This window comes from Caretta caretta, chromosome 6, assembly GCF_965140235.1.
Source record: "Caretta caretta isolate rCarCar2 chromosome 6, rCarCar1.hap1, whole genome shotgun sequence".
Classification (NCBI taxonomy): Eukaryota; Metazoa; Chordata; order Testudines; family Cheloniidae; genus Caretta; species Caretta caretta.
Window position 1 is genome coordinate 63,849,649 of NC_134211.1, and position 21,125 is coordinate 63,870,773.

At 42.8% G+C, this 21,125-nt stretch overlaps 1 protein-coding gene and 1 pseudogene across 6 annotated transcripts in view; one reads left to right on the forward strand and one right to left on the reverse strand.

The window, feature by feature from the left end:
* SMOC1 (SPARC related modular calcium binding 1) overlaps window positions 1-21,125 on the forward strand; it is a 205,841-nt gene that overhangs the window by 50,267 nt on the left and 134,449 nt on the right. For all 6 annotated transcript variants that reach the window (XM_075129653.1, XM_075129652.1, XM_048853166.2 and 3 more), the window contains exons 2-3: window positions 7,753-7,924; window positions 13,457-13,569. In XM_075129653.1, coding sequence (XP_074985754.1) covers window positions 7,753-7,924; window positions 13,457-13,569 — 285 coding nt within the window. The remainder of the gene's footprint in view (window positions 1-7,752; window positions 7,925-13,456; window positions 13,570-21,125) is intronic.
* LOC125637754 (large ribosomal subunit protein eL32 pseudogene) lies at window positions 342-848 on the reverse strand (annotated as a pseudogene).

Here is a 21,125-nt window from a genome sequence, read left to right on the forward strand (position 1 = left end):
TCTCCTCTTCTTCTTTTGTATAAGATAAATAGTCATTGGAGCAGGGACTTGTCTCCCACATACTAGGTGAGTGCCCTATTTTTCTTAAATGGGACACTGCAATATTATATGGCCAAGCAATAGGGCTCCCACTGACCATCCTTGTGGAAGCAGACCTATTGTGGCCAGCTCATGTGACTTGATTGTGTCATGATATTTGGGGTGTGTTTTCTTAAGGTCCTACATCCTGAAGTGATGAAATTACATGAGAATTTTTCATTTTAAAAAAAAGTTTCTTGCCCTTATGGTTACAGATGAAAGCTTGAAAACATGAACCCTACACTTAAAAACTACACAAATAACTAACTTGTCTGTTTGGCATTTGGATTGGTGATCTTGATAGCAAGCTGAGCTGCTCGCTCTACAAATACCTTGTGGTTCTTGGAGGAAACATTGTGAGCAATCTCTGCACAATAAGACTTGTTACTCACAGCAGCACCTCAAGTTCTTTGACGTTGTCGACTAGAAACTTTTTGAATCCGGTGGGCAGCATGTGTTTCGTCTTTCTATTGCTACCATAACCAATGTTGGGCATCAAGATTTGCCCTTTGAGCCTCCTGTGAGCTCTGTTATCGATACCTCTTGGCTTACACCAGTTGCGCTTGATCTTGACAGTGATCTGATTGATGGCGGATGAACTTCTTGGTTCTCTTCTTGATGATCTTAGGTTTCACCAGTGGTCTGAGGGCAGGCCTGGGGTCAGTTGCTAATGGCGGCCACCCTGAGAGGCAGCGCCAAGAGGTTTGCTGGAAGTCTTGAAAAATTGGGTTTGGGGGGAAGGGGAAAAACTCAATTTGGGTTGAACACATCCAAAAATTGTGTGTGACATTTTAAAAAAAATCCTTTTCCACCTCAGGCAAACCACTTATTCACTGAAAAGGTTTTGCTCAGCTCTATTAAAAGCCAGAAGGCAAATAAAAGGAGCCTAAAACTTACCAGCTAAAACGAGATTTAAAAAAATTTGCATGAGTTTTTTGACCACTTGGGGTCGGCAATGCTGATTGCATCATTCTAATACATCTCTTCAGAAACTCTCCATTCAGTGCAGTCTTCCCTTGCTTGTATATCAGTGTGTTTGGTATATCATGGATATAATACTTAAAGTACATTAAAGTAATATGTATTCATGACTGTCCATGTTTAGTGGTAACACAAAACTAGGTTCTTTTTTTAAGCCCAGAACACAAGGTTTCTACAGTCCATAAGAGAAGCCCATGTGTATGGATGGGGCAAATCCCCTTCTTGAATTAAAAAAAAAAAAAAAAAAAACCTCTCCTCTATGAGCAGTGACTGAGGAATGTGCACCTTTCTTTTTAATAAAATAATTAAACTACACCTGCCCCCCGCCTCAACTTTGAAGTTTAATGCCCATGACAGTCACAGGCATGTAACGCTGGCTTGAGACATGCTGTGTGCAGGCTTCTTTCCTCAAGCTCTTTTTTTTTTTTTCAGTCTTATTATGCAGTAATCCCTGCTGTTAGTGGGGGTGACAGTTATGCAGTTCTACCAAGGCACCTCACTTCTGGCCGCATCATGTCTCATAGAATCATAGAATATCAGGGTTGGAAGGGACCCCAGAAGGTCATCTAGTCCAACCCCCTGCTTGAAGCAGGACCAATTCCCAGTTAAATCATCCCAGCCAGGGCTTTGTCAAGCCTGACCTTAAAAACCTCAAAGGAAGGAGATTCTACCACCTCCCTAGGTAACGCATTCCAGTGTTTCACCACCCTCTTAGTGAAAAAGTTTTTCCTAATATCCAATGTAAACCTCCCCCACTGCAACTTGAGACCATTACTCCTCGTTCTGTCATCTGCTACCATTGAGAACAGTCTAGAGCCATCCTCTTTGGAACCCCCTTTCAGGTAGTTGAAAGCAGCTATCAAATCCCCCCTCATTCTTCTCTTCTGCAGGCTAAACAATCCCAGCTCCCTCAGCCTCTCCTCATAACTCATGTGTTCCAGACCCCTAATCATTTTTGTTGCCCTTCGCTGGACTCTCTCCAATTTATCCACATCCTTCTTGAAGTGTGGGGCCCAAAACTGGACACAGTACTCCAGATGAGGCCTCACCAATGTCGAATAGAGGGGAACGATCACGTCCCTCGATCTGCTCGCTATGCCCCTACTTATACATCCCAAAATGCCATTGGCCTTCTTGGCAACAAGGGCACACTGATGACTCATATCCAGCTTCTCGTCCACTGTCACCCCTAGGTCCTTTTCCGCAGAACTGCTGCCTAGCCATTCGGTCCCTAGTCTGTAGCTGTGCATTGGGTTCTTCCGTCCTAAGTGCAGGACCCTGCACTTATCCTTATTGAACCTCATCAGATTTCTTTTGGCCCAATCCTCCAATTTGTCTAGGTCCTTCTGTATCCTATCCCTCCCCTCCAGCGTATCTACCACTCCTCCCAGTTTAGTATCATCCGCAAATTTGCTGAGAGTGCAATCCACACCATCCTCCAGATCATTTATGAAGATATTGAACAAAACCGGCCCCAGGACCGACCCTTGGGGCACTCCACTTGATACCGGCTGCCAACTAGACATGGAGCCATTGATCACTACCCGTTGAGCCCGACAATCTAGCCAGCTTTCTACCCACCTTGTAGTGCATTCATCCAGCCCATACTTCCTTAACTTGCTGACAAGAATACTGTGGGAGACCGTGTCAAAAGCTTTGCTAAAGTCAAGAAACAATACATCCACTGCTTTCCCTTCATCCACAGAACCAGTAATCTCCTCATAAAAGGCGATTAGATTAGTCAGGCATGACCTTCCCTTGGTGAATCCATGCTGGCTGTTCCTGATCACCTTCCTCTCATGCAAGTGCTTCAGGATTGATTCTTTGAGGACCTGCTCCATGATTTTTCCAGGGACTGAGGTGAGGCTGACTGGCCTGTAGTTCCCAGGATCCTCCTTCTTCCCTTTTTTAAAGATTGGCACTACATTAGCCTTTTTCCAGTCATCCGGGACTTCCCCAGTTCGCCACGAGTTTTCAAAGATAATGGCCAATGGCTCTGCAATCACAGCCGCCAATTCCTTCAGCACTCTTGGATGCAACTCGTCCGGCCCCATGGACTTGTGCACGTCCAGCTTTTCTAAATAGTCCCTAACTACCTATATCTCCTCACATCTCCATCTTTTTCAGTCTTTGTCCCCACAGAGTTCTGCCAACTTCTCACATTCTGGATCTTCTGCACCTCTTTCCTGAAATGCAGTTCTGCCAATACACCTTAATCCAGAACTGCCACACCCTACCTCTTCCATTCCTTGTGAGTACTTCCACAGTCAGTTACTTCCACAAGGTTAGTGCTCCTCAATCCAAACTTGCTATTCCTGTTTCAGGGCAGCTGCTTCAGTAGAGCCTACCATTTCAGAAAGAGCCAGGCTAAATTTTTCAGTGTGCTTATGATGGGGACTAGAAGGAGTGACCACCAAACTCATTTTCACTTGTGGGGTCAGACCTTTCTCTGCTAAATAACACAAGTGGTTCCAGCTGCTGTGCAGCTGCAGGGAGTCTGCTTTCCTTCACAGTCATTAAAAGCCCTTTAATCAGTGTGTGGTGTTTGTCAGCAGTGGTGTTGAGGTGTGGGGAAAAAAAGCAGATATGCTTTGCTGGCAAATGTAGCTTTATTCTGACCTTTTATCTCTTTCAAGTCTGAAGAAGCTGAAACTAGTTTGGGAAGTGATTGAGTGAGCACCTGTGTAAATGCATTTGCAGAAGGGAGAGGTTTAGGTTCTGGTACAGAAATGCTTCCCCCAAGGTTCCCTTCACATATTGTGAGATTCTGATTTACAAATTGTAAGCATTTGAGAGGGGAGGGATGCCTCTTGTGTGCTTTTGTACAGTGCCTCACACAAACTTAAATGGCCTGAAATGTAGCTCAGCATCCATGGCACATTCCCTCCTTGGCTTTCCTGTAGAGACCACCAACAAGGAAGACAATAATGTTTAAATTTGAAATGGGGCAAAGCATTACAAAGTATACCATAAGGAACAGTCCTGCACTGCGTGTATGGTGAGGTGGACTTACAGATCTAGCGTGTACAGACTAAAGTGATGGGTTCACTAAATACCAACAGGTTTCAGAGTAGCAGCTATGTTAGTCTGTATCTGCAAAAGAAAAGGAGTACTTGTGGCACCTTAGACTAACAAATTTATTTGAGCATAAGCTTTTGTGAGCTATAGCTCACTTCATGCATCTGATGAAGTGATTCGTAGCTCACAAAAGCTTATGTTCAAATAAATTTTAGTCTAAGGTGCCACAAGTACTCCTTTTTCTTTTTGAAAAGACCATCTGTTGGTATTTACATCACTGTCTGTGACAAAGGCTGCTGAGGTGTTCACACTATAACTCAAAACTGGACTGAGAACCACCAACTAGACAGATTGGAGAACCATCTTTTCCTTCAGACAAATCTGTTTTCTTACAAGAAATCACTTCTAGTTCTCTACCCATGATCTGGGCTAGATTGGAACTTGTATTCTACAAGTAAAAAATTCCACAGCCCTTTAGAAACATCTCCAACCCACCTAGTCCTATTGGATTATTAAATAGACTACTTCCCAGCCCTGATCAGACATGCTTTATACAGAATTGTATATCCTTTGGGAATTTAATGCAGACTTTTCAACATAATCTACTTTTCAATAAAACAAGCACCAGCTTGTCTAACGTCTTAGATTGCAAACTCTTTTTGGCAGGATTGGCATTTTAGGTGTAAGGAAACCACCTTGTATGCCATGTAGGTGCTACTGTAATCCAAACAAATGTTGAAAAGGCTTTTGATTTTGTAAATTGGCTCATTAGAGTTCACTGAATGTTTGTTTCAGTAAACTTTCAGGCTGCAGACTGAGTTTCTGTAACTTAGAAGCAGTACTGTGGGGTGGTAGACACTGACTCCACTTTAGGGTGCCTCCTGGATCTTTTGGTATCTAGAGCTCAATCTGTAACATGAAGAATTTGCAATAATGTAACCTTAATCCAACAAGCTCAAGCCATCAGAATGGATTGTCTGAGAAACCTCCTGTTTCTCCTGATGGGAATGGCTTCTATCTTTGAATGAATATTTATCACCTTTGTTCTACTAATTGTAGATGTACTCTACAATCTCTTAATTTTCCTTCTTAAAATTTGTATATATGGGCAGCTGCAAAACAGCCTCTGATATCGCAAACTGGTAGAGGCCTCAACTTCTCCATCTATAGCTTTGTCTCTGGACCTTAGCATACCTGACTGGATTGTCATTGGAAAAACTTTTAGCACTCCAGTGGGTACAAATAGATCAATAGCAATTTAGAGAAATTTTAATTAACCTATTATACACAGACCCAACTTCTGTCTATTTGTCAAATCCTATTATGTTGTTGCGAAGACCTGGACCAACATTTTAAAAATAAGATCAGAAATTCCCAACTGTGATGAGTAATGCAGGAACGGAATTGACAAACTTCAAGGACTCGTACTCTTACCACTAGATACTCATCAAATTCCAGACAAATAAGCATTTAGAATAAAATTGGCTTTCACCATCCAAATTAAATCCAGCCCACTTTTGTCAGCTGTTTAAATGAGATTTCTAATAATGCACTCGTACCTAAAGATTCAGCAGCATACAGAATGAATTTGATAGGTTTGTGATATTAGCCTTCTCAATCCCTTTACAGCTTATTGAACTGATTGAATGATATGCTTCTCTGAAGTTTCATTTTAAAATAAGTCTATCTTTTTGGAGTGGTAAAAACCAATCCAAACTAGAACATTGGGCAATGGTGGTTCTGCCCCACCTCCCCAAACAGTTTGAACCTCAAAGCATAAAACAGTCAGACAGCTTTGTAGACAACTGTAACTCCAAGGTGATTATGGTGATGACTCACATTTCCCTGAAAGGCATCCAGCTATCAGTGCACTTGAAGAACTGTGCCTTTGTATATGCAAGGAGAGAGTCAGTCAGGGACCAGTTGCCAGCCAGCTCTGGACTGCTGAGCTCATAAGTGCTTTGCCAGCAGGCTTGAGAAAGGGACTTTGATTCCCAGGCTTGAGAGTCGGCAACAGAGGAAAGGGGTTTTGAGAAGGAAGGGTGAAGTTAAGTATATAATAGGGACTAAAGAGGACTAAAGAGAGGACTAAAGATCAATCCCTACTTGGTCCTTATAAGACTCATTACTGGAGCTGCACTGAAATTTTGTTGCAAATAGTTGCTCTGATTTTACGTAGAAATTGAAACCTGACAATATCTATAAACAATGGGGCATATAAGAGGGGCCAAGAGGGAAATGGAAAAGTAAGAGGCTACTAGAAAAAACAGAACCTGCTGAAACTGTAATCTAGTGGTTATAGCAGGGGACTGGCAATCAAGGTTTCTTGGTTCATATCCATTCAGGAAAGGGACCTTGGTATCATTGTGGACAGGTTAATGAAGACCTCTGTTCAATGTGCAGCTGTAGTCAAAAAAGCAAATACGATTTTGTGATGGAGAAGAATATGGAAAATATAATGCCATTCTGCAGATCAATGGTGTAGCCTTACTGGTGTGCAATACTGGTTGCCATATCTGAAAGGATATTGCAGAATTAGAGGGTTTCAAAGAAGGATGATGAGAATAATTAGGGACCTCAAAAAAAACCTCTCGTATGAAAATATTGGGATTGTTTACCTTCAGAAAGAAGTGGGGACATGATAAAAGTACATAAAATAACACATGGTAGAGGGGGGACTTCTGTTTTATCTTGTAGCACAAGAACAAGTGGCTAATCAATTAAATTTAAAAATGACCACTTCAGAACTGATAAAAAGGAAATACTTTTTCACAGAACATGTAATTAGTGTGTGGAACTTGGAGGTGACAATTACCTCCACCATAGGATGTCACTGAGTCTGAGCACTTAACAAGGTTGCAGGAGGTACTGTACATCTATATGCATAGCAAGAACATCCAGAGTTATGTTATATGCATATTTTAAAATGGTTTTGGAAGGGATATAAAATGATAGTCAAAGCTTAAGGGCTGTTAGAGGTCTGTGATCAGTTGTTCTCAGTGTCCACTGAAGGTAGGACCAGAAGTAATTGGTTTAATCTGCCTCAAGGGAGACTTGGGTTAGAAATCAGGGGAAAACTTTCTAACTAAGGATAATGGAGCACTAGAGTAGGCTTCAAGGGAGGTTGTGGAATCCCCATAATTGGACGTTAAGGACAGGTTAAACTAGGAATACCCAGTCCTGCCTCAGTGCAGGGGAGTGGACTTGATGACCTCTTGAGGTCTCTTCCAGTGCTACTTTTTTCCATAATTCTGTTTCGGTTTCAGGACTTAAATCAATATCTGTACAGATTAGCCCACCTTTGCCTCCTGCAGTGTTTCTTACACCTTTGGGTGGAGCATGTGGTGTTGGCCACTGTTAGCAACAGGATACTGACTAGACTGGTCACGGGTCCATTCAGTACAGCACTTCCTTTGTTGGCTTTACACCTTTATGCCCACTCTTCCAGAGGCTGCACACTGAGTGGTGGTATTGTTTAAAGAAAATTGGTGAATGGTGGTTCCTTTCAAAATAAAATACATTTTAAATCAAGTCCATCTTCTGGTGAAAATCTAGATGGAGGTCAAGAATTTAAACTGCTTCATTTATCTCTATCTTCAAAAAGTATCTGGGCTGACTTTAACCAAAACAAATATTTTTGTCTCTCTTCTCCCCCACTTTTTTCACCTTCTTCAGTTTTTAATAAGCGACCGTGACAGAGACCCACAATGTAACCTCCACTGCTCCAGGTCCCAGTCGAAACCCCTCTGCGCCTCAGATGGCAGGACTTACGAGTCAATGTGTGACTACCAGAGAGCCAAATGCAGGGACTCAGGTCTGAGTGTAGTGCATCGAGGCAGATGCAAAGGTAAGTGAATCACAAACTGGTTATTTTTGAGGTGGGGGCGGGAGTCCTATTTACTCTAAGGCTGGATTCCGGCATGCTTATGTTAAATAGTACCTTACTCCATGAGTAACCCATTGCAATAGTATACTCAATTGAGTATAGTATCTGAATCTGGCCCGTAAGTGGATGGAGGAAGGGATGATTTTTCTTTACAGAGGAAGTAGAGAATACTGCTGATCAAGGGACCAATAAGTGTCCATTGAGCTGTGAGTTTGGGTATACAGAGAACACAGGATCGGCCTCCCCTCCTGCTCCCCCCCCGCAAGGGGATTTGCCGCGCCCAGCCACCAGCAGTACACTCTCATATATTACCATATTCAAAGGTTCCTCCCCATGTTTTCAGCTGAAAGACTGGTAACTTTCTTGGGTCATCTACTGTCAGAGGCATTCAACTGGGAGCACTGTCAATTTTTTTTGGTCACTGGAACAGAGGTTTGTTTGGATTTGCTAGTATGGCCAAGATTTGGCTAACAATCCAGCCAATCTTTGACTTAGGACACGCAGCCTGCAATAGTGTGGAGACATTCAAGCACAATGGTAACTTTTTTTTAGAAATGAAGTAACTGTAGATGAGATCCTTGTGCAGCCACTACTTGCTGTGAATGAGAACTTATTGGGTCCTCCTTGCCATCCAGAGCTGAGAGACGACAACCTGTCACATCAGAAGATGGACTGCAAATATTTTAAAATTGTTTTCCCCTTAGTATTCAGAAAACCAGTATTGGAATTTCCTGTGGGATGGAAACTCTGAATTTCCCTCTGGTCATATCCTCAGAGTGGGCCCCTGCATTACTTACTAGCCAAATGCTGCACGGATTTTAGAATTAATTTCCTTGTGGGTGTTTTGTTTCTGTGATGGTACTCCTATTTTAGTTCTTCAAACATTACTCTTCACAACGCCACTGTGAGATGAGACTGCTACTATCTTGACTTTACAAATGGGGAGGTGATGTGCAGACATACTAAGTCAAAGGCTTAAACTCATTTTGAGTGTCCAATTTGAGATGCCTAGAACTTGATTTTTTCAGAATACTTAGTATTCTATAAATAGCACTTCATATGTTGAAAGTGCAGCTCCTTTGACTTCAGTTGCAGCTGTGAGCACTCAGTACTTCTGCAAATCTGACCCGAGGTGTCTCAGGTTGGGCACCCAGAACAGAAGTAGCACAATTTTTAGAGGCCACCTGTGGGAAGTTCTGATTTGTGACTTGGCCAGTATCACATAGGAACTCTGTGGCAGAGGCAGGGATAGAATCAATTACCTTAGCCATGAAAGCATCCTTCCTCTTCTGCAAGCCCCTCCCTCGTTCACTATTGCCTGCCAACTTCTGCAACAAATGAGGCAGGGATCCTACACACAACAGCTTTTTCACAAATCCAAAGCACAGAAGTGCTAGAGACTGGCAATTAAATGGGTCGGTAATAACATGGGCAAAAGTTTTTGTCGCCCCCCCCCCCCCCCCGGATCTCATTCTCAGAAATGGCTGAAAGGTTTTTGCTGAAACTTCACCCCCACCCCCCAAAAAGTAGCTGGAGGCAGACACTCAGCATGGAAAATTTCATCCCAAACAGCTTCAGTTTGATAGTCCGTAATAGAACTATTTAGAATTTTTGTCCCACAGGGAATTCCAAGATCTTGAAACTTTTGTTGTGTTTTTTTGTCACATCCCCCCCCAGGCTCTGGATGAAAAGTCAATCACAGGAGTTCTCCTCCTGAAACAAAATATTCTGAAAATGTGTTTTTGATAAAGTTGAAATGTGTTGATTTGTTCTATTTTTCCAAGTATAGTTGAAACATTTCATTTAAACTTTTTTTAATTTTCTATCTTCTAGAAAGGAAATGTGATGACTTCCCACACACTCTGACAAAATCCATATGTTCCTGTGAAATGATTCAATTTAATCAGCATATTCCAATGGAAAACTGTTCAATAGCTAATTGCACAGCCCATCATGCTGCAGGTCACAGATGAAACTTGTCTTTGTGTCTATAAAGACTGCACAAGAGTCTAGACCAATGGTTTTCAACCTTTTTTCACTTGAGAACCTCAAAAAAATTTCAAATGGAGGTGTGGACCCCTTTGGAAATCTTAGACCTAGTCTGCAGACCTCCAGGGGTCTGTGGACTACAGGTTGAATACCTGGTCTGTGGTAATGACAACCTTTCACAAACCCCTTAGACATAGTCTGCAGCCCCCCCAGTGTTCCATGGTGGTTTAGACTTTTAGACAGGCACTTCTAATTACACTGAAGTAAATAAAGGGGAATGTCCTCTGCCATTGGATTCAAATTTAACTTTGCTATGCTAGAGCCTTTCTTGCAGTGTTCTGCTGTAATTTACTTTAATGTTCTTTATTGTCAAATTAGAAACTTATCTAATGGCGCATAAAGATCATCCTTCATGAATAATGGTGCCTGTAGGAGACTGAGGTGTGCATTGCGGTGTAATATTGCTACATCAGCTACCTGTATGTAAGAGCAGGATAAAAACCATTCCCAGTCACAAAAGGTATGAATAGTGCCCTCTTGCTGTGGAAGAATGACAGCACCTTCCATTCAGAAGTCAAACTAAAATGTATTGCAAAATATTGTAAACTCTGAGTGTCCTTTCACCCATCACTGGAATAGTCACCTGTAGGATGGAATATGACAGCTATTTTATGGTATGCAACAGCACTAAACAATCTAGGACAGGAAATGAAGAATACTGTGTCCTGTTGAAACTGCAGGTGCTATTTAATCAGGCAGGATGTCATAACCCACATCTGGAATCTCTCCCAGATACTAGGCTAATGCCCTTACTCCTGCAAAGATTACCGGGTCTTCAACAGATGCAAGTTGTTGTACACATTGGCTTTATGTTCCCTTCAGAAGAAGGCACCTGTCACAGCAGAGCACTCTAATGCTGTGCTGGGGCACTGGATTCACCACACTGACTCAGTGCTGCCTGCTGAGTCGCCATCGCCACTTCTGCATTGCAAAGATGTTCCTTGGTCATGTCCCATCCGCATACCCTCCTGACTAAGGTGGTCATGGCAATTTTATGTCCAATTTCCATAGTGGTGAAAGGTCCAAAAACAAAGAATCAAATGTCACAGGCATTCTGTACCCTGAATAATTTACTATTTATGTGCAGATAACTAAAATTGTGCTTGTGCAAACAGTAAACTGATATGAACATAATAGTTGTCATACCAGAGCTGACCCCTTTAAGTCCAACTTAACACTCTACATTTTTAAAAATGTAGAATCTTCCAATTCCTTGATGAGTGGTAGCTCTCACTGAGCTGCAGTGTTGTTGCTGAGCTCTTGCTCCCCATTAGTTCTCCAGGTACTGAAATGCTCGTTGAAATTGTTTCACTGCCTATTATCATATACTCCTCATTTCTTACTTTGCCATTTGTATGGGGGTGGTGGATTGAAGGTACTGGGTATCTTAAAACGATTCACAACATAGCATCCAAGGCAAATGTTGCCTTACTGATGAGAGCTGACTAGAAAACAATTCTAGATGGTAGGGCAGTGCTTAAACTACTCTCCAAATGCTTGTTAAATGTTTGTCAATCAACAGGCATTTGAGTTCATGAGCTCACACCACAGATCAGCAATACCACCTCCAAAAATCATTGCAGGGATGGAGGACAAACATTAGTGAAATGAGAGCCAGCAACCTTGCAAGATCTTGCAGAGATTTTAATATACTGGAGATCAGTTCCTTAAACCACATTGGAGCAAGTTCTATGTTTGCTCAGTGACTCCCATGAGGATGCACAGGGTGTGCAGAATTGGCTGACTGCAGAGTGTTTAAATTGAGTAGAAGTGCTGGTTCTGAGAACTTCCTCCATTTTGTTACTTGACACAAGCCTAAAACTCTGATCAGAAATCAGGTATTTCTGAACACATCTAGATGTACAAACATCAGTCAGGGAACTCTCCAGAGCAGGGTCCTGGGAGATTTGAGACCTGAATACACCAGAACTCCAGTGAGAAGTGCTGGTGTGAAGAGACCTGCCCCAACTGTCATTCTGGCCAGGGATGGTTAGTCTCTTTTTTTTTTTTTTTTTTCCTGGATACTGGCATGGCCATCCCAGGGTTCGCAAGAGACTATATCTTAATATCACTACATAGACTAGCTATGTTTGAAAACAGTATTTGTATAACTGTTACCCCACCCATCCAATTGCACTTCCTTCTGTATGCATGTATGTATGCTATACCCATTTGTTCGGTGGAGTCTTAGACTTGGATTGTAAACTCATTGCTGTGGAGATTCTCTTCTGCACACTTATACAGTGTTTAGTACAATGGAACCCCAATACTGATCACCTGGCTTTGCAGCACTTCTGTAATACAGATATCAAGTAGAGGATCAGATCCTTCCATCCTTTCCCTAAGAAGCATCCCGGAAATCGGGATCCAGGGTGTGGGAAGTGCTGCTCCTTATGCATAAGGGTGGCCGAATCTGGCTCTGCAGAACAGATATGTTGAGTAAGAAGTTGCAGTTTTCAGTCCTCTTCCAAACCCTACAAGTAGCGTTGTAAGAGTGTTTGTTTGTTTTTTAAATAAATGTAAATGCTAACGTAATACTGTGCCTTCGCAGGGCAGAGGGAAGTTTTCTTTGTGACCCTGCAGGTGATCTGCTTAAGGCTTATCAAGTATAATATTTGTTTGCCCTTTGTCACAGGATAAGATGGGCCTATGAGGGGTTGAGGTTCCAAATGCTGACCTCACCTGATTCAAGTACCAGCCAGAGTTGAGGCCTTAACCCCTCATATGCCCAGCTCCCCCTGTGACACTTTCCTTAGCAACAGGTTGATTGACTTACACCTGATGCAGGAGGGAAACATTGCACCCCACCCTCCAACCAGATTGTACTCAATGCAGGAGTCAGCCCTTAGGAAAGGAAGCTGGTGATGGCACATCTTTGCCCGAGGGGCTCTTATGAAGGAGGGCAACTTCAATTGGCCGCTAGTGCTGTGTTGGTCTTACTGTCAGAAGCTGCCTGGGGGATGCATGCAATTGGTACACCCCATCTGCAGCTGCGGTTACATCCTTTCTGCTGCCAGCATTGCCTGATACTGGGCCTGTGCTGGTTAGCTCAAGACCATCCAGAGAGAGAAGTGGTTAGGAGTGTCTTCCACTCCTCTGCCGACTCTGGTGGACCTTCAACCACTGCAGACCTTGACTTTGGCATTCGTTAGTTGAGGCCAATGTCCCCCAGGGGTGAATGTAGCCAAACGTTGTTGCCCATAAAATTTGCCACTGCTTATAAAAGTGTGCAGTGGCTGTTACTTTGAGCTCCTGGATCCTCCTTCCAGGAGATATTAAAATGCCTAATAATTGCATTTCTAATGTACAGATAAAGATGGTAGGAAAACTGTTCTTACTACATGGCTTCCCATTGCATCTTTGCACTGCTGAATGTAGTCTCTAGCTATCTTCTGGGAAGCCAATTGATACTTAAAATGAGTGGATTTTTGGTTCCCTTTGCAGATGCTGGCCAAAGTAAGTGTCGATTAGAGAGGGCTCAGGCACTGGAACAGGCAAAGAAACCCCAGGAAGCGGTCTTCATTCCAGAATGCAATGAGGATGGATCATTCACACAAGTAAGACTTCAGTCAGCCTATGTCTGTTGCGATTTCCCCTGGCTGGAAGGAATTCTCTACTAGTATCTGACCAAAGGGAAATGATGACAAGATGGTAAAAATATACAGTGGTGGGCAATCACCAGCACTGACTTGGAGATCAAAAGTCCTTGCCAGTTGATAGCTGTCTGGCCTGTGCAAAACATGGTGTTGGTCACTCCTGTACCTAAAGGACAAGCCTATGCATCAGCATCCACCTTCACCATGACTGACGTTAATTAGCTCCCTTGTTAAGTCCTCGGTCTGTGCTGAGACTTAATGTGCTGTGAGGCTGAGCTCCATGGTCCTTCCTCCAGGTCAAGGTTGAGGGTTACTGACTGGACAGTGTGGGACAAGCTTCCTCTGCTGCTGGTCATACTGCATCTGTTCTGGCAAAAGAGGGCTAGTCTCCAGAGCTGTCAACTCAGCATCTTCATCATCCCTATATTCACTTGAAAAAAACCTCACCCATAAGGACTAACCCCTCCTTATTGCTTTAAAATTCTAGATCACGTGGGGGTTAATGGTGGTAGGATTTTCAATGTTACCTTCCTGTAGGTGATGAGGGAACAGGCCTATCCAGTAATGGTGCCTCGAGCCTCCAGATATGGGATAGTCTTCTCTTGCTAGACCTGTATGTGCTGGAATTGCAGATTGTCTAATAGGCAAAAGGAAAATTGGCTTGGGAGAGCACCTGCTTCTTACTAAAAGCTTGATAACCTTCAGGTTTATGTGAAATGTGTTTCTTAACAACTCATTCGCAGTTTCAAAGAGTGACCTTCCCAAATGGTTGAGCAGGGAGTGTTGCTACCAGCTTCCATTGCCATTCCAAACAGTTGCCCTTAACCAGAGGGAAGGCTGCTGTAGTGTGGATTTTCAGAGGAAGAGTGGTTTGGGGAGACTAAAAGGGTAAAAGAAATTTAGTCTTGATGCTCAGCTCTCTTGCATGCCAGTGCCTGGAGTGGCTGCTGCAGCTGGCCTGTGTGGCACACTAGTGGCTAGGGAGGTAAAAGGGAGCCATGAGCAGTTTTCTCCTGAAGCTGGATAAATGGGAGAGGTGAATAGTCTATTGGACTTGGCATAGGGCTCTAAGCCAGCCATTGGAGGCTCTAATCCTGCCTTTGTGACCTTGCCCAAGTTGCACAACCTCTCTGCATTAGTTTCCCCATGGGTAAAATTGGGATAGAATTTCCCTGCTATATAGTGAATGAATTACTCCTCAAATCCCTATGTATAAAATGCTTCTGTACATGAAAAGTCTAAGTACTCTTTAATGTTGGCTTCAAAATGATGAGACGGAGAGTTTTGGGACAGTTCAAACAATCTGGGATGCGTTGGGGAAAGGGAAAAGAAGGATTCTCCTTGCAGTCTCCATTCTTCCCTATGCCCCCCACAATGATGAAATCCTTAAAGATACAAAGTCAGTAATTTCCCCTAATTTTATTTTCCCCCCCCATCTTCACCTGTCTCCATGTCTGTTGCATTTTTCTACCTTAAAGTGGGTGCAGTCTTATTCATCCTGCCATCGTCCTGGTATGAATGTTTTTGTTTTTTCATCCTCTTTTCCTAAACAGTTTGCTGAGGCAACCTCCTATTTGTGTATAACGTGTGCCTTAATTCTGGGAAAGAGGGGAAATGGGGTGTGGGGGGAAATGGCAGGTGTTTCTTCCCATCTCATCTCTTTTTCAGACAGTCATTAAGATTGGGTCTTGTGCAGGGGTATGTGGATTATATTGATGTTGGTGTGGGATATTTAGGAAACCTAGCATAGTGGGCTAATTAAATGTACCACCGTGAAATCTGTTGGTTCCCCCTCTTTCTTTCTAGAGCTGAATTTCAGCATGTCCCCCATAAATTGTGCTTCAACATTTAGAGATTAAAACATCAGAGGATGGGATGGAATTTCTGCCCTAACTGCTGGAATTAGAGATCTGGTGATGGACAGTCCTTTCTCCTCAAACTGAGTTTTATTAAGTCTGTTGGTGATGGTCACTGGAGAGATCTTGAGTGAGCTGCTTCAGCATTCATTGTACAGCATTCATTGTACTTGGTTCCAAACATAGGAATGGCTATACTGGGACAGACCAATGGTCTGGCTAGTCCAGTATCCTTTCTTCCAACAATGGCCAATGCCAGATGTTTCAGAGGGAATGAACAGAACAGGGCAATTACTGAGTGATCAATCTCCTTTGGTCCACTCCCAGCTTCTGGCAGCTGGAGGCTTAGGACACCCAGAGCATGGGGTTGGATCCCTGACCATCTTGGCTAATAACAGGTTTCAGAGTAGCAGCCGAGTTAGTCTGTATCCACAAAAAGAACAGGAGTACTTGTGGCACCTTAGAGACTAACAAATTTATTAGAGCATAAGCTTTCGTGGCCCACTCCTGTTCATCTTGGCTAATAGCCATTGGTGGACCTGTCCTTCATGAACTTACCCAATTCTTTTTTGAACCCAGTTAAACTTTGGCCTTCTCAACGTCCCCTGGCAACGAGTTCCACAGGATGACTAAATTGTGTGAAGAAGTACTTCCTTATGTTTTTAAACCTGCTATTTTCATTGGATGACCCCTGGTTCTTGTGTTATGAGAAGGAGTAAATAACACTTCCTTCTTTACTTTCTCCACACCAGTCATGATTTTTATAGATCTCTAACATATCCCACTTTAGTTTCTTTTCCAAGCTGAACAGTCCCAGTCTTTTTAATCTCTCCTCACATGGAAGCTGCTCCATACCCTTCATCATTTTTTGTTTCCCTTCTCTGTATCCGTTTCATTTCCAACGTGGTGGTGGTTTGGGTTTGTGTGTGGGGGGGGTTTGTTTATCTCTTTTTTTTTTTTTAGATAAGATGACCAGAACTGCATGCTGTATTCAAGATGTGGGTGTACCATGGATTTATATAATGGCATTATAGTTACTGTCTTGTCTATCCCTTTCCTAATGGTTCCTAACATTAACTCTTTTGACTGCTGCTGCATGTTGACCAGATGTTTTCAGAGAACTATCCACAATGACTCCAAGATCTTTCTTGAGTAGTAACAGCTAATTTAGACTCCATTTTATATTTATAGTTGGGATTGTTTTCCACTGTGCATTACTTCGTATTTATAAACGTTTAATTTCAGTTGCCTGGTCACGCAGTTTTGTGAGATCCCTTTGTAACTCTTCAGTCTGCTTTGGACTTAACTATCTTGAGTAGTTTTGTATCCTCTGCAAATTACACCACCTCATTGTTTACCTCTTTTCCCAGATCTCTTATGAAAATCTTGAACAGCGCTTGTCTCAGATCCCTGGTATCTCTGAAGGATACCACTATTTACCTCTCTGGTCTGAAAACTGACCACTTATTCCTACGTTTTGTTTCCTGTCTTTTATCCAGTTACTGATGCAGGAGAGGGCCTTCCCTCTTATTTCATGACTGCTTGCTTTTCTTAAGAGCCTTTGGTGAGGGACGTTGTCAAAGGCTTTCTGAAAATCCAAGTATGCTACATCCACTGGATCACCCTTGCCCACATGTTTGTTTGACCCTCTCAAAGAATTCTAGTAGATTGGCGAGGCATGATTTCCTGTTATAAAAGCCATTTTGAATCTTCCCCAACAAATCGCATTCATTTATTTGTCTGATATGTCTGTTCTTTATTATAGTTTCAACCAATTTGCCTGGTGCTGAAGTTAGGCTTACCCACCTGTAATTGCCAGGATCGCTTCTGGAGCGTTTTTTAAAAATTGGCATCACATTAGCTATCCTCCAGTCATCTAGTACAGAAGCTGATTTAAGTGATAGTTTATGTACCACACTTAATAGTTCTGCAATTTCATACTTAAATTCTTCAGAACTTTTGGGTGAATATAATCTGGTCCTGGTGATTTATCACTGTTTGCTTAATCAGTTTATTCCAAAACTGCCTCTACTGACACCTCAATCTGGAACAGTTCCTCGGATTTGTCACCTAACAAGAATGACAGGTCTGGGAATTTCCCTCACATTCTCTGCAGTGAAGACAGATGCAAAGAATTCACTGAGCTTCTCAGCAATGGTCTTATCTTCCTGGAGTGCTCCTTCACCACCTTGATCATCCAGTGGCCCCACTGATCGTCTGGCAGGATTTCTGCCTGTGATGTACTTGGTGTTTTCCCTTCTATAAGGATGTTAAATGTAATACAGTATTACATCTAACCTTTTGGTGACTTGCCTTAACTCTCAGACCTAGATAACCATTTTTAGGTAGGGGTGTGTGTGTGTACATACACTAAAATATATATTAGTTATATATACATAACTCTTCACGTGTTCCCTCAGATAAGTGTGACTTTGTCACATAAGTCTCTAATGAAAGCCTTTCTTTGGCAGACTAGTAGATAAACGAGAGACCCAGGGGATCTCTAACTCTGATGTACCCCTGTGCCCTCTGGCATCAAGAGGTCCCTGGGTCGCAGTGATAATATGGAATATAGGGGTATATTGGTAGAGGTGCAGGAGGGACCCAGGATTGAGATGATAGAGGCTGCTGCAGACCAGGATTGAGCTGCCTTTTCAGAGCTATGTGAAGAAAGATTACACATAGGATACAACTGCTCTATGCCTTGCTTGCTTAAGCCGTTGCTGTGTTCTCCTACTTCTCCAAAGTCCTGGGCTAGTGCCCTAGCCACTGGGCAATCCTCCTTACTCATGTCTGAGAGAAGTGTGGTTTGCTGGGAAGGAGGCAACTGAGACTTAGAGGGATTTCTTCTATTGTTCCCAGAAGCACTGTTACAGGGAGGACAGAGTGGGCTCAGATGACTTGTATTCATTACTGTTGCCACAAAGAGCTTCAAAAAACTCCTTCTCTGATGTTCTGGGCTCATCTTTCAGACAAAAACCATTTGTTTCCTCTCCAGAGTCCAGGGCATTACAACCAGAGGTGAATGAACCCACCTTAACATTCAGAGGTTCAGTCACAAACTCTCCAGATTTTTGGACACATGTCTGAGAGCAAGGAACAATCTTATAGCATTTCAGTACTTAAGGTCCTAGGCCCACTTGGAACCCAGATGCAGAGGGACTAAAAATGGAAAATTAATGGTCAGGAAAGTGGAAAATTCATCTGAAACTCAAATTAACCAAGGTCATTCTAGCTTTTAGTTCTAACTGGTTCACCCATCTCTAATCACAAGAGAAGGTGTAACACACAGGGTCAGAAACCTGAGCTGCTTTGAACAAAACCAATATCTATCACTTTCCTCCCAGGGGTCCAGTTGGACTCAGTGGTAATCAGGAGGGCATCAGGTAGTGTCTCTCCTCTGCTTATCTGCTGTGATCAAGAAAAGTCCACACTACCAGGGCATACAGTGGTGCAGCTGCTTGCTCTGGTGCTGGGCAGTGAGCTTTGTTGCTGCCACCACCAGCCAGGCTAGGCCTCCCTGAAAGCAGCTCTGCACTCTTGCTGTGAGTTCAGTCTGGTTCAGCACCAGAGAATTGTTCCACACAGGAGTCAGAACCTCCAGCAAAACAGGGCCCTTGGACAGAGTCTCTGCTCACTGAGAGCAAGCTGCTGGTCTCTAGGACAGAGCCCTGTACACTCTCCGTTTGAGCTTGAATACCAAACCAGAATTCTGTCTGTAAAGTCAGGATGACCAGTTACTCCAGGACATACCTTGCACAATTCCTATGTCCTTTCATGAGTACAGTTACAGTAACAATAGTCATTTATCCAGTCAGAACATACACACATTCCAACAAACACATGTTGAACTATAGGTAAGCAATGAAATTTAGACTGGCCCTTCCCCCCTATAGAGGGAGGAGAAAGTTCATCCCTCCTAATTATCTGAGCCCCAGAGGTAAAACGTACAGTGGAATCAGCAAGACGTTGTACATATTTGTGTACTAACAAGGCAAAGTGAAAGGGGAGACTGCTTATGGTTAAGGCACTTGACTGGGACTTAGGTATGGGGTTTAAACCCAGATCCATAACAGACTTCCTGTGTGGACTTAATTTCTCTGTGCCTCCGTTCTGAATCTCTAAATGTGGGTAATACATCTTCTCCCACTCCTAGCTTACCCTCCCAATTTAGATTGTCACCTTTCACACAGAGCCAGTCTTGCTATATTTGTACAGTGCCTAGCACAATGGGGCCTGATCTTGTTTGGATGCTTTAGGTGCTACCATAAGTGAGCTGCTTTGTGTTGGAACTGGCACTCCTTTTTTCTACACACAGTGTTTGCAGCTTTGCTTGCACATAGGAGTTAAAGTGCATTTGTGACCCAAGAACCCCTTAATAGCAGCTGGTAAGGAGGTTTCATGAATATCCTGATTCTGGTCTGTACGTTCTAGGTCACCAAAGATGTCATGTGAGGTCTTAAATAAAAGCCAGGGTCACACTGGTCATTAATATTAGTGTCTGTACATACAATTCTTTGTGGGGTGTGTGTGTACACACAATATTTCAAAGTCTGTATCAAGACAAGGTGAAAAACAAGTTTTCCTCCAGACAGCTGGTAAGTAATGTGTATCTCTGACATGTAAAATAAGCTTTATAAGCTAAACACAATGGATGCCCATTTACATACAAAGTCAACAGAGATGGCGCACACAGGAAAAACCAAACCATGAGTGGTTATCCTGGCTGTGTGCAAAGATGACAAGCTTTCAGCATATATCTGAGGCAAAGACACCCCATCATCCTGCACCTAGGAAATAGACCAACTGTGTGTTCAAATTCACAAATATGGGATCTCAACCAGCCTTGTTTAAAAAAGCTGCAGAAGACACTGGGTAAAATAAAACACTTTAGACAGGAGGCGAACTTGTTAAGTTTAGTCTCCAGAAAGCATATTAAGATTTTTTTATATGTAACCATTTTTTTAATATTCTTACTATTTGAATCTTCAGTCTTTGATAACCATATTCTTGTTTTCACTCTCAATATATCTAAGTGCTGTGATATTAAGCAAAGTGCTGCTCCTGAGTTGACTTGTACAAACTGGTATGTACTAGTCCATTGGGGATAGGAGACCTGGTATTGCTGTGGGTGCTCAGTGGATAAGAGGCTAGATACTACAGGGGAATGTTTCAAATGGATTTGGGTAGTGGGATACACCTACTGTTGACCCACAAGGCAAAGTAAGGGTCGGCATTGCTCAGAGGAGAGCATTTGGGTGGCTATAGGCTGGTGGTATCAGGGAGCTGATGCCCAGCCAAGCTCAAGCAAGACTACCTCATGCTGGAGACAGGGTAACAAGGTGATTCTCAGTCCTAGGGACAGTCACAGCATTCCAAAGATTTTGTTAAATTTAAAACGCTCCAGAGATTTTTGTCAAATTGACTTCCTACTCTGCTTGTGCATATAATAAAGTAGCATTGGGTAGAGTTAGTAGGAATTCTGTGACTGCAGGTATGAGTGGGTGGTGGTAAGTTACTCTTGGAAGTGGAATACAACTACCTCTTCCTATTTCAACTCTTCCATGTGGGTAAATTATTTCCCATCTGTCAGAAATATAAAGGGAAGGGTAACCACCTTTCTGTATACAGTGCTATAAAATCCCTCCTGGCCAGAGGCAA